Genomic DNA, 14,339 nt, shown 5'->3' with positions numbered 1-14,339 from the left:
GGCTACCGGGGCGTGGAGTAGCCGCCTCGTGTAACCTCAAATGCAGCTACTCCACGCCCCAGTAGCCGCATAATAAAATTAGCATAAACGTTTCATAAAAGTTACCAAAAAATTGCGGGGACGTGAGGATTAGCCCTTAAAAGGGCTATCCTCACGTCCCATTGATCCACCTACCACCCGATCTACCTTTATAGGTAGATTTGTGGTGGTAGGTTCCCTTTAAAGGATATTTACCACCAGGATGAATGATTGTAAACCAAGCACACTGACACGCTGGTGTGTACCTCCTCCGGCAGGACCTGCTCTTATTTTAGCTTCTTATAACCCTGGCTTTCACAAAAAAAAAAAAAAAATTATTATTATTATTTTTTTTTTTTTGTTGCCTAGTATCCACCAATGGTAGCAGCAAAATCTATTTATCAATGATCACTTGCCAATTTTGACATTTGGGTAATTTGATGGTGACATTAATACATTACATTCTGTATATCTGGATCTTATTTCTGTCTTTCTCCAGTAGGAGGGTGGCAGTATCTGATCACCTACAATGTCTATAGACTTTGATAGCGGAGCGTTGCAGACCCAGCACGATGACGAGGAATACGATAAAGAGGATTATGCCAGGGAGCAAGAGGTGAGAAAGTAGTTTCCTTATGTGAGGCACTGCCTTTTGTCATTGCCTATCCATGTAAATGATGTTGGATTAGTGGCTACATCTGAATAGGGTTCATCAAATTGCTGCAAATTCTTTGTGATTCCCACCTTCTCTGTAAGACTACCCCAGGGATTAATTTACTGCTGCCATCTGCCCTTAGTTGTAATTGCTGTGCAAGTTTTTCTTTCTTTTTTTACCTTGGTAAATTATGAAATACAGTCAGTGGCAATCTCTTCCAATTGTGATAAGCATCTATTAGCTATTATAGAATTCTACCGCTCACTACTAGTGTTTACGTTTTTTTCCTATGTCATCATTTGATGGGTTTGACACTAGGTACTCCCATTCACAACAGCTGATGTTTGTCCTAAATAGGCTTTGGCTATGCTCACCTCTCAGCCTTCTGGCATAAATAATTGGGATATTTTGACTGTTTTTGTATTACAAGCTTAGTTCCTAGGCTGGGCCGCTGTTGGTATGGAATAATGTAGTAGACTATTATCCATGAACACCCAGAACTTAGGTCCTCTTCATTATGTGAACAGCCTTATTTAGTAATGGGTTTTGTCTGATATCTATAATCGCAATTTCTGTATAAATTGATAAATATTTTTGCTAGTGATGACCTCCTTTCTTCATACAGTTGCAGCAGCTCTTGACAGACCTTCCCCAGGATTTGCTTGATGACAGTCTCTGTTCATCTTCAAGCCCAAACTTCAGCGATTGTAGTGACCATGAGTTATCTGAGCAGTAAGTAGTGTCTAAGTTATTATTAAATGTTTATCATTTCCAAGGTGAATTGACCATTTACGTTTTCTGTTTTAAGGCATCCAAACTGGGGCCACAAGGATCACTGGGAGAATGATGGTGGAATGTCTGATCATCAAAATGTAGGTGCCTTCAAGATGTTACATTTCCCTCCATTTTCACCTTCATTTATCTTGTACTTATTAACTTTTTGCTCTTGCTTCATAGTACCAAAATGGTTATAGTGACAGAACAAATTCTGCTCAATATATGGGCCTGCAAGGTGGAGCTCCTAGAGGCCAAGAGGTTCCGGAAAACATGACCAAAGGATGGGGAGCACCTAACAGAGATAAAGAAGAAAATCTTTTTCAAAATAAATTCATCTATCCCAAAGAAGCTGCAAATGATGAGTCTAATGTAGGAAGCTATCACAGTGACCACCATTATGATGGAGCGGACCATTGTTCAACAAGTGAATTGTATCACCTTCCTGAAGACTTTCAGCCATATACCAATAATGGACATCAGATGGGAGAAGGCTTTCCAGACACAAAGCATGAACAGTTTCAGGTGTGGAATTGAAATTATTAGCTATTAAAGGTTTGCTAGTCAAATTCCATCTCCAAACTCGGACTAAGATTTTTTATTTTTTTTTATATTCTTTATGTCTTGGATGAGGAGACGGTTGACATGCAAAATTGCAGGGGATATACTGCAAGTGTTCATATAGTATAATGTGGGATAATCCAGGGAAGCAGCACTTTAGAAGCCAAAAAGTAGTTTGTTCACTCTTGGTCAAGTGTACAACATGTCTCAGCCCCTCAGTGGACCCATTATCAAGACTTTTAGTTCTGGGTTTTAATAACTATGTAGAACAAAAACAGGGTGCATTGTGGTTCAGAAACAAAATAAGCTATGAAATGTAAGAAAGGGTGAGCTGACGTAGTTATGTTAACCTTGTATCTCTTGTTTACGGTAACATAGAAATTGCCACCTCACAGATGCTGTAACTTCCCTCGTTTGGGCTTATAGAATTGTTCTTCAAAGGGTTAAAGGAATACTACCATTAATTTTAACAAAAAGCAAACTAAACATACTCGCCTATGCTCCTCTTCATCCCAATCCTGGCGCTGTTCTTCTTTATTCTTGACATGCCAGGCTCTCCTGGCAAAAAGACGGATATTTAGCAGGATGGAGCGCTGAGACAAGATGTCCGGAGTTTCGGGCTGCTAATTATCCTTGCCTCCTGTGTGACGTCACCTCCTTCTGCCAGCATGGGAGAGGGAGGTGCAGGGGCGTGCATAATTATTAATCCAGTTTGCCAGACCTCTTGTCCCCGGGCTGTGGCACTGTACAGTTCTCATTGCTTTTCCAGCATATATATGTAAAACATGTCAGAAGATCAGTTTAACTATGTTACTGAAAGCCCATGGTGGCCAACATTGGGTAATCTGCCAGAAATAAAATGCATACATAAGGAGAGAGGATTTTTCACGTTCTTTCTTCAAGGGTTGTATTTTTTTTACGGCACTATAGTAAGAGCAACATGCTTGGATCAACCAGCATCCATCTCAAAAATGGCAAATCGCTTACTGTAGTATAATGTAGATGTTTTGGGCAAATATTAAATATAATGTTCTGGATTTGTATATCATTTATATATCATTTCAATAGAAGTTCCCTGCATCAGATGAAAATGGCCATCAGACGTCTGAGACAACTCAACTTAAGTACAAACCTTACCAGCTTAATGGCGTACGAAAAGATGCAGCCCACCAGGATCCTATGAGAAGGGATGACAATTATGCAGATCTGCAGAGAGAGTTCCTGGATACTGGGGAATGTAAGATGGTTTTCTGTAAAGGATATTGTTGTCTTTTTTTAGAACGATGATATTTACACCTTGTGCGTGTTTTAGGTACAACAAATAATATGCAACTTGTTCAACTGCAAGTACTTTATAAGGCAAGAGGGAGACAACTAGAAGAATTAAATGCAAAGCTAGAAGAAAGTCAGCGACAATTCCGATACCTCAGTCATCAGCTCACTATAGTGAACGGTAATATTATGACCTGTTGTTAATTTGTGGCGGTGTGTATTTTCTCTTTAGACCAGCCATTATAAGTCTTGCAAGTATAATGCATGGGTCTCCGTCACCATTTGCTTTCAGGCCCAGTGTCGGCTCAGGAAAACGCTGTTACTTGACACTATAGATATTACTGTTACACAATCCCTTGTTTATATTTCTAGCTTACGCTTTATGAATATTTGTATTATGGTCATATGCTTATAAGATTCTTAAATATCTACAGAAAACATATAGTACATTACACTCTTTAATGCCTCTTGCAATTTTTGTAAAAAGATGAAAAGGATGGAGCAGCAATAAGCCTTCAAGAATCACAGAATTTGCTTCAGAATAATAAAGAAGTGGAACTGCAGTTACGAGGTCAGATCGCTGCTCTAGAGAAAACAGTGGAGGGTCTAACCTTGAGCAATGAGCAGGTAAGTAGTCTTCAATCCTGTAAAATAACTGACGCTCTGTTCACATCATTCTTGACACATGCCGTTTATGGACAAGTCTATTATTTTAGCCAATGTATGTACATGTATGGGTGTATGAAAGAGGAGTATTTTTCTGACAGGGCATTGAGGTACATCTGTTCAGAACAAATAATACACAACATTTGGTGCTTTATCATGGTTATTGACTGGGCCTGAGTGATGTCTTTGTTAGATTCTTGAATTCTATTATGGTAAGCCCGCCACTGTGACTGGTAAACTTATATTTGTTATCTATGGCCTCCTTCTTATTAAGAACTACTTTTAAAATTATGCTAATGAGCGAGAAGGGCTCCTGAGGTGTGACTGCAGTTCCACGTTGTGCAAGGAGCAGTCCCCTCCACTGTATGCTGAAACTGCCTCTGCTGCTGTGAGATTACAGCAGGCAGAGGGGGAGACAGTATAAGAGCCTTTGAAACTGCAGCATGAAGGGGATCTGGTAAAGCTCCCCGACAGCCCTAGCTAATTACCATAGTTGATTTTAGAAGGAAGGAGGCCAAGGATAACAAATATAACAAGATTTCCACAGTCACAGTGCCTGGATCTATGAATAAGTGTCTCTTGTTTATAATGAAGGATTTCTATGGTAGGTTTCTTTTAAGGGTTGTTATACTGCAAGAGGATGCATGTGAGAAACAAACCAAACAAAAACATGTTTTTTTAATTCTGTTCAGCTAAGAAAGGAGGTGAAAGTTTCCAAGCTTGCGATGGACAGTATGCAGCAGCAAGTCATGGACCTGCGGCGTTCTGATTCCATCCACAGAGCAAGGGAACAACATGAAGCTGTTGTGTCCGTTCTTAAAAAGAAGAATGAGGAACAGTTACTTTCCCTGCAGCAGAAGTTGGATGAAGTTAATGCTGCACTGACAGAACAGGTAGGATTCATAGGAGCTACATGACGAAGTATTGGTAGAACTGTATAGTGTAGTTTTGTGACCATGTATCCATGATAAAGTCTGCTCATGGACCAAACACTTAAAGGGGTTCTCCACTTTAAGGACATTCCAACAAATAAATGATGATGTTTGTGTTATAAAAAGTTATACAATTTTCCAGTATATTATCTGTATCAATTCTTCAAGGGTTTCTAAATCTCTGCTTGCTGTCATTCTATTAGAAGCTTCGTTATGTACTTCCTGTAGATAAACACCAGTCCATAGTCACGTGATGTAACACAGGTGCACGGTTTGTTATATCACACAGCTATATTTATACTGTGTGTTATAACAAGCCGTGCACCTGTGTGACATCACATGACCATGGACCGATGTTTATATACAGGAAGTAAACGATGAAGCTTTCTGTTGCATGACAGCAAGCAGAGATCTAAAAAGCCCTTGAAGAATTTATACAGAAATTATATTGAAAAGTGTATATCTTTTCATTACACAAACAATAATTGGCTAGAATGTTCTTAAAGTGGACATCTTCCTCTGTGTAGAAGATCGCACTGTATTTCTAACAGTCCAAGATTGAGCAAGCTCTATCTTTTGTGCGGGCGTGGAATGGAGAACACAAGTTGTGCTCACCTTACCGAGCCCAGACGCCTTAGTCGTCTATGGGGGCCGTATATCGGCCACATACAGGCGGTCCCCTACTTAAGAACACCCGACTTACAGACAACCCCTAGTTACAAACGGACCTCTGGAATTTGGAAATTTACTGTACTTTAGTCCTAGGCTACAATAAACAGCTATAACAGTTATAAATGATGTCTGCAATGAGTGGTTAGTGTTAATCCTGGTTCTTATGACAACCCAACATTTTTGAAATACAATTGTGACAGACACCCAAAAAATGTTGGCTGGGTTTACAATTATAAAGTATACAGTTCCGACTTGCATACAAATTCAACTTAAGAACAAACCTACAGACCCTATCTTGTATGTTACCCGGGGACTGCCTGTATACATGTCCCCGATGGTCGTCTGCATGGGGCCTAATCTGTATGTTTGTATTTACCTATATAAGACATCTCTTTTGCTCATGTTTCTTCATCCTTTTTTAAATAATGTAGAAGGAAATATGTAGTCGCTTAGAGCAGCAAGTGAAATTATCTGAAAGAAACCAAGAGGAAGTCAAGATGGAGAAAACCGAGATAATAAACCGCCTGACTAGGAGCCTGGAAGAAAGTCAAAAGCAATGTGCCAATCTCTTACACTCAGGTAAGAAGCAGTCTTTATAGCAATGCTTTGACTCTGTAGCCCATAGTCATGTCCACAGTGCAAATTCCATGTACCGTAGATATCCAATAAAATGAGCTGCTTTTTGGTGTAGCAGAATCTTTAGCAAAAATTTACTTTTTTTTTTTAAATGCAGTATGTAGATGAGATTTGTATAAATTCTGTACACTAAACCTGTAAAAGCCTCAAGCTAATCCACAGCAGATAGTCTGTGTCTGCAGGTGATCTTTAAAGTTACTTCTGTAGTGAAACTGTATTGATGGTGGTAAAAGTTACGGCGTCTTACATACAGTGCCTTTTGAAAAGTCTTAAGACCCTTTTCAATTTTGTTTTCACTTTGTTCACATCCTTTAGGTTCTATTCAAGAGTCTACACAGTTACGTATGCAGCTTCAACAGCTACAGTCCTCAAAGTTGATAAGCGATGGGATGAACAAGGCTTTGCAGGTCAGTTTCTAGAGATTTTGAGATCTAGATCAAGCGATTAGGAGATAGAATAAATCTTTTTTTTTAATCTCGCCAATTACCATTTACTCTAAATGTGATGTGTGCTCTTAACATATCCAGTAGTGTAGAATTTCTTTTTCTTTATTTGATAAATATTTATTTGCATTTTTTTTTTATTTAGGCTGAAATTAATGAATTAAAAGAGCAAATTACCATGTATGAGTCTGCTGCCAAAATGGGAGTTTTTATCAGTGGTGAAGAGGAACAAGAACTATCTGACTCTTATGTGGACCTGGGCATTAGGAAAGTCAATTGGCAAAAGTCGCGTTTCAACAGGTAATTCCGCCTATTAGAAAGCCTCTTCTTCCTTTACAGAACGTTTTTTTTCTACATAAACTCAGCGGCCACTTTATTAGGTACACCATGCTAGTAACGGGTTGGACCCCCTTTTGCCTTCAGAACTGCCTCAATTCTTTGTGGCATAGAAGGTGCTGGAAGCATTCCTCAGATTTTGGTCCATATTGACATGATGGCATCACACAGTTGCCGCAGATTTGTCGGCTGCACATCCATGATGCGAATCCCCCGTTCCACCACATCCCAAAGATGCTCTATTGGAGTGAGATCTGGTGACTGTGGAGGCCATTTGAGTACAGTGAACTCATTGTCATGTTCAAGAAACCAGTCTGAGATGACTCCAGCTTTATGACATGGCGCATTATCCTGCTGAAAGTAGCCATCAGATGTTGGGTACATTGTGGTCATAAAGGGATGGACATGGTCAGCAAGGCAACGTGGTCATAAAGGCATCAGACCAGGCAACGTTTTTTCCAATCTTCTACTATCCAATTTCAATGAGCTTGTGCAAATTGTAGCCTCAGTTTCCTGTTCTTAGCTGAAAGGAGTGGCACCCGGTGTGGTCTTCTGCTGCTGTAGCCCATCTCCCTCAAAGTTCAACGTACTGTGCGTTCAGAGATGCTCTTCTGCCTACCTTGGTTGTAACGGGTGGCGATTTGAGTCACTGTTGTCTTTCTATCAGCTCGAACCAGTCTGCCCATTCTCCTCTGACCTCTGGCATCAACAAGGCATTTCCGCCCACAGAACTGCCGCTCACTGGATGTTTTTTCTTTTTCGGACCATTCTCTGTAAACCCTAGAGATGGTTGTGCGTGAAAATCCCAGTAGATCAGCAGTTTCTGAAATACTCAGACCAGTCCTTCTGGCACCAACAACCATGCCACGTTCAAAGGCACTCAAATCACCTTTCTTCCCCACACTGATGCTCGGTTTGAACTGCAGGAGATTGTCTTGACCATGTCTACATGCCTAAATGCACTGAGTTGCCGCCATGTGATTGGCTGATTAGAAATTAAGTGTTAACGAGCAGTTGGACAGGTGTACCTAATAAAGTGGGCCGGTGAGTGTATATATCGTAATTGTATCCTTTGACATTGTCCGCTATTGCTACCCATTTAGTCCCTTATTCCCTGCAGCTGCACCTACTCCTCTTATAGTTGGGAGACCACTCGATGATGTGACCAGAATACCCCATTTAAACTTGGTGACACCCCTTCTTCTTGCCTAAAGCATATGCAGTATAACCTCTGTAGTAGAACACTTTCGGTGTAGCTCTGGTTGGTTTCGGAGAGGTAGCCTTTTAAAGGGGACAGATCACAAATTATGTTACATGGGTTCATGGCCGTTAAACATGATTTTATATACTTATTGCCATGTTGATGCTTTTTGTGTGACTCCTACCTATATCAGTTTTTGACCTATTAGTGACAGTTCAGAATTTTCCGCTCATATATTTATAAAAGTAACTAAAAATGTTTAAGATTTTAAGCCTGAAGCGTCTGCTTTCCAGTATTTATAATGTTTATGGCCATTTCCAGTATTACATTTTTTTTTTTCTGGTTATACATGTGTAGGTTGATGCCTCCTAATGGTCTCAAAAAAGATATTTCATCTGATGAAATTATACCAGAGCTGAAGGCAGAGCTTGAGCGCTGTTTGAGCAGTAACAAAGCGAAACGGCAGCAGATTGCTCAGCTACAATCTGACCTGAAAGAGTATCAGTCTAAAACTGAGGAACTGAAGAAGCTTCTGGACAGTGCTGAAAAACAGGCCAAGGATGTCCAGGTACTAGGGTGATCATTGTGCATTAAAGGGGTATTCACATGTAGCTCAGTTCATCTGCCATATACAGACATTTGGATGTTTTTTTTAAAAAAATTCATTTGTCAAGATAATTTCTCATATATGTAGCTATGTTGTGCTAGGATACGACCATCCATTGAGGCCTGCCACAGCGTTCATTACTACAGGATATCTGGGGAATTCAGCAACTCCTAGACATGTAATTTGCAAAAAACCATTTGCTTATTGGTACAATCAATACTGCAGGAGAGGTCCTATTCAAGCCCAGCAATCTCATATCTAAGGGACAGCATGGCTACATTTTATAGGAAATTATTTTCACACAGGGACATACAGGTATACATAGGGATGATGAGTTAAATTAAATGTGAATGCCCAGATGAGACCACCCTTTTAAAAAGAGCTGGCCACGTTAATATAAAAGTTGGGCATTCCTCGGGGGCAGGGTTATCAACATTTTTCTAACTTTATTATGAATTCTATTATGAACGTTGTCCCGTTTCTGTGTGTTTCAGACTCCCACTTCTGTATCTTCTTTTTGTCTTCTGCCACTCGTCCGTCCGTCATAGTCCACAGACAGGAGGAACACGTGACTTCCTCCCGTCCTGTGGACGCCCCCGTGATGTTGCCCATCAGATCTAACTTTCCGCTAAATTAGCAGAGGTACACACTGTGCATGTACAGAGATTGGGCAGGGCGATTCTATTACTGTGAGATGTGTGCAGGACACACCCATCATGGCACCCGATTGTACCGCCCACTCTGGCTTGCCAGGGAGGGCCGCTCCCAGGGAACTGATGGAATCACTGGGTGAGTGGCTTTTAGCACTCACAATCGGCACTGGGAGGCATTCGCTTTTAGTTTAATGGGAACCTTCCACCACGATTCTACCTAAAAAGGTAGGTGGATGAATGGGACGTGAGGATATCCCTTTTTTGGGCAAATCCTCATGTCCCGGCTATCTTTAAGAAAACTTTAATCCTGGGATATGTAAATTTTTTTTTTTTTAAGTGTCTACTGGGGCAAGGAGTAGCCGGACATGAGGCTACACATCGCGGCTACTCCACGCCCGAGTAGTCTCTTTTCTCTGCCTACCATGTCATCTTCGGCGCGCAGCTCTTCGTAGCTGCGTGCCCTCGTACGAGTGTCTGGCATCTGCGCATGCGCAGTAGCTCCGGCCTCAGAGTTGTGGCCGCGCACCCGCAGGTCTGCGTTCTGCGCACGTGCAGAACGCTGGGTATTCGGGAGAGATGCGCAGCTACAAGGAGCTGCTCGCCGAAGATGACATGGTAGGCGGAGAAGAGAGGCTACTGGGGCATGGAGTAGCCGCGACATGTAGCCATGGAGTAGCCGGGACGTGAGGATTAGCCCAAAAAACTGCTATCTTCACGTCCCATTCATCCACCTACCACCCGATTTACCTTTTATAGGTAGAATCGTGGTGGTAGGTTCCCTTTAAGGGGAAAACAACTAATTAAAATAATTTTTTTGGGAAGGTGGCCAACCCCTTTAAATACATTGTTTTCATTGTATGTACATTTATGTGGGCCTTCTTATCATGGCACTTTCTTTTCCGATTTTAGGCTGCTACAAGTAAGTTTGATAGTCGGTTGGAGTCTACACCTCATCAGAGACTGGGAGCTGATAGAGAACAGGATCTTCAAAGACTACAAGTGGAAAAGCAGCAGCTGCAGCAAGAAGTCGAGGTAGAATAGATATAAGTGGTGATATAGAATTAGTTTTTACATGTATCACATTACTATCTGTTACACCTGTAGATAATCCAGGGCATAACCGCTTCTGCAGAATATTGTCTTTCCTTTCATATTGTCATATGAGTTCTGCTTTTTTCTATAGAAACATTTGCTGTGTATAAAGGAACTTGCAACAAATGAGGAGAAATTGAAGGCTGCAAATCAGCAACTCTGCAGCGAGATGAGACAAATGCTAGAAGACTTTGATAAGGACAAGAAGGAGTCTATTGAAAGGTGACAATAGAACCATAGGGTCCTGTGCCAATTTGTTCTACTTGATGTGCATTGTATTAATGCCTTGGTATTGGACTAAATGTACAATTTGGTGTTAACTAATGACGGTTAACTAATTGTCCTGTTAGGTGCGAGCGCACGTATGAACAGCATCATGACGATATCAGGAACCATATGAGAATGGAGCTGAGTGAGAGATTTGAAGCAGAAAAAGAACAGCTATGTCAGGCTTACGAGACCAAAATAACTTATTTACAGTAAGATTTTTTTTTTTTAACAACCTTTTATGTTCTAGGACTTTTGTAACGTTAATGTGGAGCCGTTCTTCTTACTTGGGTCATTCATTGATTGCAGATCTCAGATCATGGAGTTGACTAATGAGATGTCAGCAGTACAGGAATGTTATATAGCAGTTTGTAAAGAGAAGGATACTTTAGAAGACAGTATGAAGAAAGAATTTCAGATGAATGAAGTAAAGGTACTAAGAATGTTATATGTTTATAAACTTTTTTTACTTTAATTTTTGTTATTAATATTTTTATTTATTTTTTTTAGTGGAAAGAAAAACTAATGCAGCACACTGAAAAGTCTTTGGAGACTCTCAGAACAGAGCTAGAGTTACAACACCAGTCGTCCTTGTCCGAGGCTAAGGCTAAGTGGGAGAAAGAAAGGGAAAGCTCGGTGAAAGATCAATTTAATGCAGAGCTAGCATTGGCAAAAGACCAGTGGTTAAAGGAGCACGAGAAGGTATTTATATAATATAACTCTAACTGGTGAGAACTTATCACCACATTTTCTTATATACAGCTAGTGAGTGGTTCCTATAGAGTCCTATTAACCAACTGACGGTCGCTGAAAATTGTTTCCCTTGCATCTAGATAATTCAACTTTGTTTTATTCCCTAGCATCAAAGAAGGCTTGTTCTTCTCGGCCAATTCTTTGGAATTTTACTTCTTCCCATCCTCCATGGAGACTGCTGTGATTTCATGTGATCAGATACATACACGGGGTAGATGTTGCAAATATTACAGGACCTTACATGGCATCCTGTTCACATGACTTTAGCTGCCCAGTGATGTAACATAGCTCTCCATACAGCAGAATATCATAGCCTGTCAATCGACAACAAGGAGGCTGAACAATGCATGTAAATTTTAATATGCAGAATGCATATTCGCTTTGTGTGATGGACACACCAGCTGCTTGTAAGTTGATTTTGCAGCAATGAAAAAGAATCATTTAGGGATAAGGACAATGCTTAATCAGTTTTTATTGAAGTCTTTATTTTGGGTGGGTTAATTTGCATGACAAGTGCTCTTTAAAGGGAAACCCTTTGAAAATTATCCTCTGAATTCCGCTCCACTGAGCATTATATCGCAGCTCACACTTGCACGCACGGTTTATCCTCTGTAAACGAATGGGGAAACATGTCAGGACGTGCATATTAATTTAGAGACTACTAGGGCAGTCCATTAGTGAGAACCTATGGGACCACCTATGTAAGGGCGGGAGTTCTTTTGATCTTACCAGGGGGATAGGAATACACCTCAAGTGAACCACTTTAAAGCCACCCATCTGACTGTCTTTGATATGCGTTATGACCGTTTTTTTTTTTATTATTTGCTTCTTTGTGATCGAACGGGTATTGTATGAATTACCTTAGATTGTTAAAATGTATTTCCGTGGAAAAGACTTTTATCTTATGTAGCCTTTGCATTGGTTATTACCTAATAGTAAAAAACGTTAAGTTTTATCTTATGGCTTTGCTTTAGCTGGTATGTGTGTAGCCCTGGTGAGATTATATTCCATTCCTGAGCTACCATTTGTGTAATGACTTTCTGAAAGACTGATATTTTAATGATGCAGCAATGGGATTGTATGAAAGGCAACATGCACTTTATGGCTAGATACACAAGCAAGTTTGTTTCACCACACTTTGCAACTTGTGATAATCGGTATAGTTGCTCAGTGTTCTGCTGGATATTCGGGGCAGACACGTGAAACTAGTTTGATGAAGTAAACTCACTTGTGTGAAACTGGACTAACTGGAAAATCTCTCCTGGAAAAAAAAATAAAACCGAAATAAAATATGTATACTTTATATATGATGATATTTCTTTTTTAAATGTCAGTAGCTGTCATCATGAATGGCGAAACGGATAACATGTTTTTTATTTTAATAGAAAATGGAATTTAAGATTCACGATCTGGAGAACCAGTGGAGACGTAAACTTGACAGCGCCGTTCACGATGCCAAAACAAAGCTGCTGCAGAACCTAGAAGATCAGGCAATCCAAACAGAGGAGACTGTGCAGTCCGATTCTGTAGCTGAGGATCTTGAAGAACTGAAACGTCAACTTTGCAATGTCGCACAAGAGAAAGAAAGGGCTGTCCGGGAAGTCCAAGCTGATTTGGAAACTCGCCATCGAGAGGATATTTCAAAGCAGGTAAGCAGTTTCTAAAATCTCTACATAACAAAAATCACATTTGCGTGTTTGACCAAATTATACTGTATGCTTATGCATTACATAGTTTTGGTCCTGTACTATCATCTGGCTTCTATAATGTATTCAATGATTAGTGAAGTTTTCAACCATTCATAACATGCAGTCTGTGGGTGTGAGCCCATAGAAATCTGTCTGTTGAAATAATGGGTAGAACATGGAAATCTACAACATTTGTGTGCAGGAGCCTTAAGCAAAGCAAACATCTCTTTATTCCCAAAAACTGACCAGTATTGCAGGCATAATTATCTTTTTATGGATGTACAGTTTGGCTTTTAATTACACCAGGACCTGCAAATGCCAAAACACCTATTTAGCAATAATTGACATATTTCCCTCTAGGCTAATATTCATCTCCATTTACCGTATTTTTGGACTATAAGGCGCACAAAAAATCCTTTGATTTTCTCAGAAATCAAAGGTGCGCCTTATAGTCCAGTGCACCTTATATATGAACCGTAATTACAGACAACAGCTGCCTTTGAACTGTGCACAGGTCTGCCGCCTGCTGGTTATATAATCAGGTGCGCCTTATATATGAACCTAGACATTTAAGCAGGCATTTGTTGATGGTGCGCCTTATACTCCGGTGCGCCTTATAGTCCGAAAAATACCGTAAATGGATTCTTTGGAGGCTGAAAAACATGGCAGCTTTTCTCCAAAAATATTGCCACACCTGACCCGTGGTTTGAGCTGGTAAAGCCCAGTTGTAAGAAATGAATTGAGCTTGGCTACAATACCACCCACCACCCATGGTCAGGAGCAGAGGTGTTTTTTTTTTTTCAAGCAGCCATGTTTTTCAACCATAGGACACCCATTTTAAAGATTATTGTTGCCTTCGCACTATTATTGTTTGGTAGCAAAGTGTTTCCTTTTAAACTGAGAACAAAGAAAGGGTATCAAATATTCTTATTGTGATGTTTGCGACATTTTTTATCTTTTAGATTGAATCTGCTCTAACAAAAGCTCACACCAAGTGGTTAGGAAACCTTACTAGTCTGTCTGAATACAAAGCAAACTTGAGGTTTGAGAGAGAAAAGTGGGAGAGACTTCATGATGTTAATGTCAAAAAGCAGGTAAGTAAAGACCATGACA

General features: G+C 40.2%; 1 protein-coding gene across 5 annotated transcripts in view; it reads left to right on the top strand.

Moving 5' to 3' along the window:
- CEP152 (centrosomal protein 152) overlaps positions 1 to 14,339 on the top strand; it is a 32,033-nt gene that overhangs the window by 1,260 nt on the left and 16,434 nt on the right. For 2 of the 5 annotated variants that reach the window (XM_072148255.1, XM_072148251.1), the window contains exons 2-20: positions 518 to 634; positions 1,299 to 1,405; positions 1,482 to 1,545; positions 1,631 to 1,972; positions 3,077 to 3,245; positions 3,321 to 3,461; positions 3,768 to 3,907; positions 4,639 to 4,839; positions 5,982 to 6,129; positions 6,502 to 6,593; positions 6,775 to 6,929; positions 8,524 to 8,734; positions 10,336 to 10,458; positions 10,610 to 10,740; positions 10,869 to 10,997; positions 11,095 to 11,218; positions 11,296 to 11,487; positions 12,924 to 13,187; positions 14,189 to 14,320. In XM_072148255.1, the coding sequence (XP_072004356.1) occupies positions 548 to 634; positions 1,299 to 1,405; positions 1,482 to 1,545; positions 1,631 to 1,972; positions 3,077 to 3,245; positions 3,321 to 3,461; positions 3,768 to 3,907; positions 4,639 to 4,839; positions 5,982 to 6,129; positions 6,502 to 6,593; positions 6,775 to 6,929; positions 8,524 to 8,734; positions 10,336 to 10,458; positions 10,610 to 10,740; positions 10,869 to 10,997; positions 11,095 to 11,218; positions 11,296 to 11,487; positions 12,924 to 13,187; positions 14,189 to 14,320 (2,952 nt within the window). In that variant the 5' untranslated portion in view covers positions 518 to 547. The remainder of the gene's footprint in view (positions 1 to 517; positions 635 to 1,298; positions 1,406 to 1,481; positions 1,546 to 1,630; positions 1,973 to 3,076; positions 3,246 to 3,320; positions 3,462 to 3,767; positions 3,908 to 4,638; positions 4,840 to 5,981; positions 6,130 to 6,501; positions 6,594 to 6,774; positions 6,930 to 8,523; positions 8,735 to 10,335; positions 10,459 to 10,609; positions 10,741 to 10,868; positions 10,998 to 11,094; positions 11,219 to 11,295; positions 11,488 to 12,923; positions 13,188 to 14,188; positions 14,321 to 14,339) is intronic. The other 3 variants (XM_072148254.1, XM_072148253.1, XM_072148252.1) reach the window with 3 other exon arrangements.

Source organism: Engystomops pustulosus, chromosome 4, assembly GCF_040894005.1.
Source record: "Engystomops pustulosus chromosome 4, aEngPut4.maternal, whole genome shotgun sequence".
Lineage (NCBI taxonomy): Eukaryota > Metazoa > Chordata > Amphibia > Anura > Leptodactylidae > Engystomops > Engystomops pustulosus.
The sequence above is the reverse complement of the archived record's forward strand: the minus strand, read 5'-3'. Positions and strand labels throughout refer to the sequence as shown.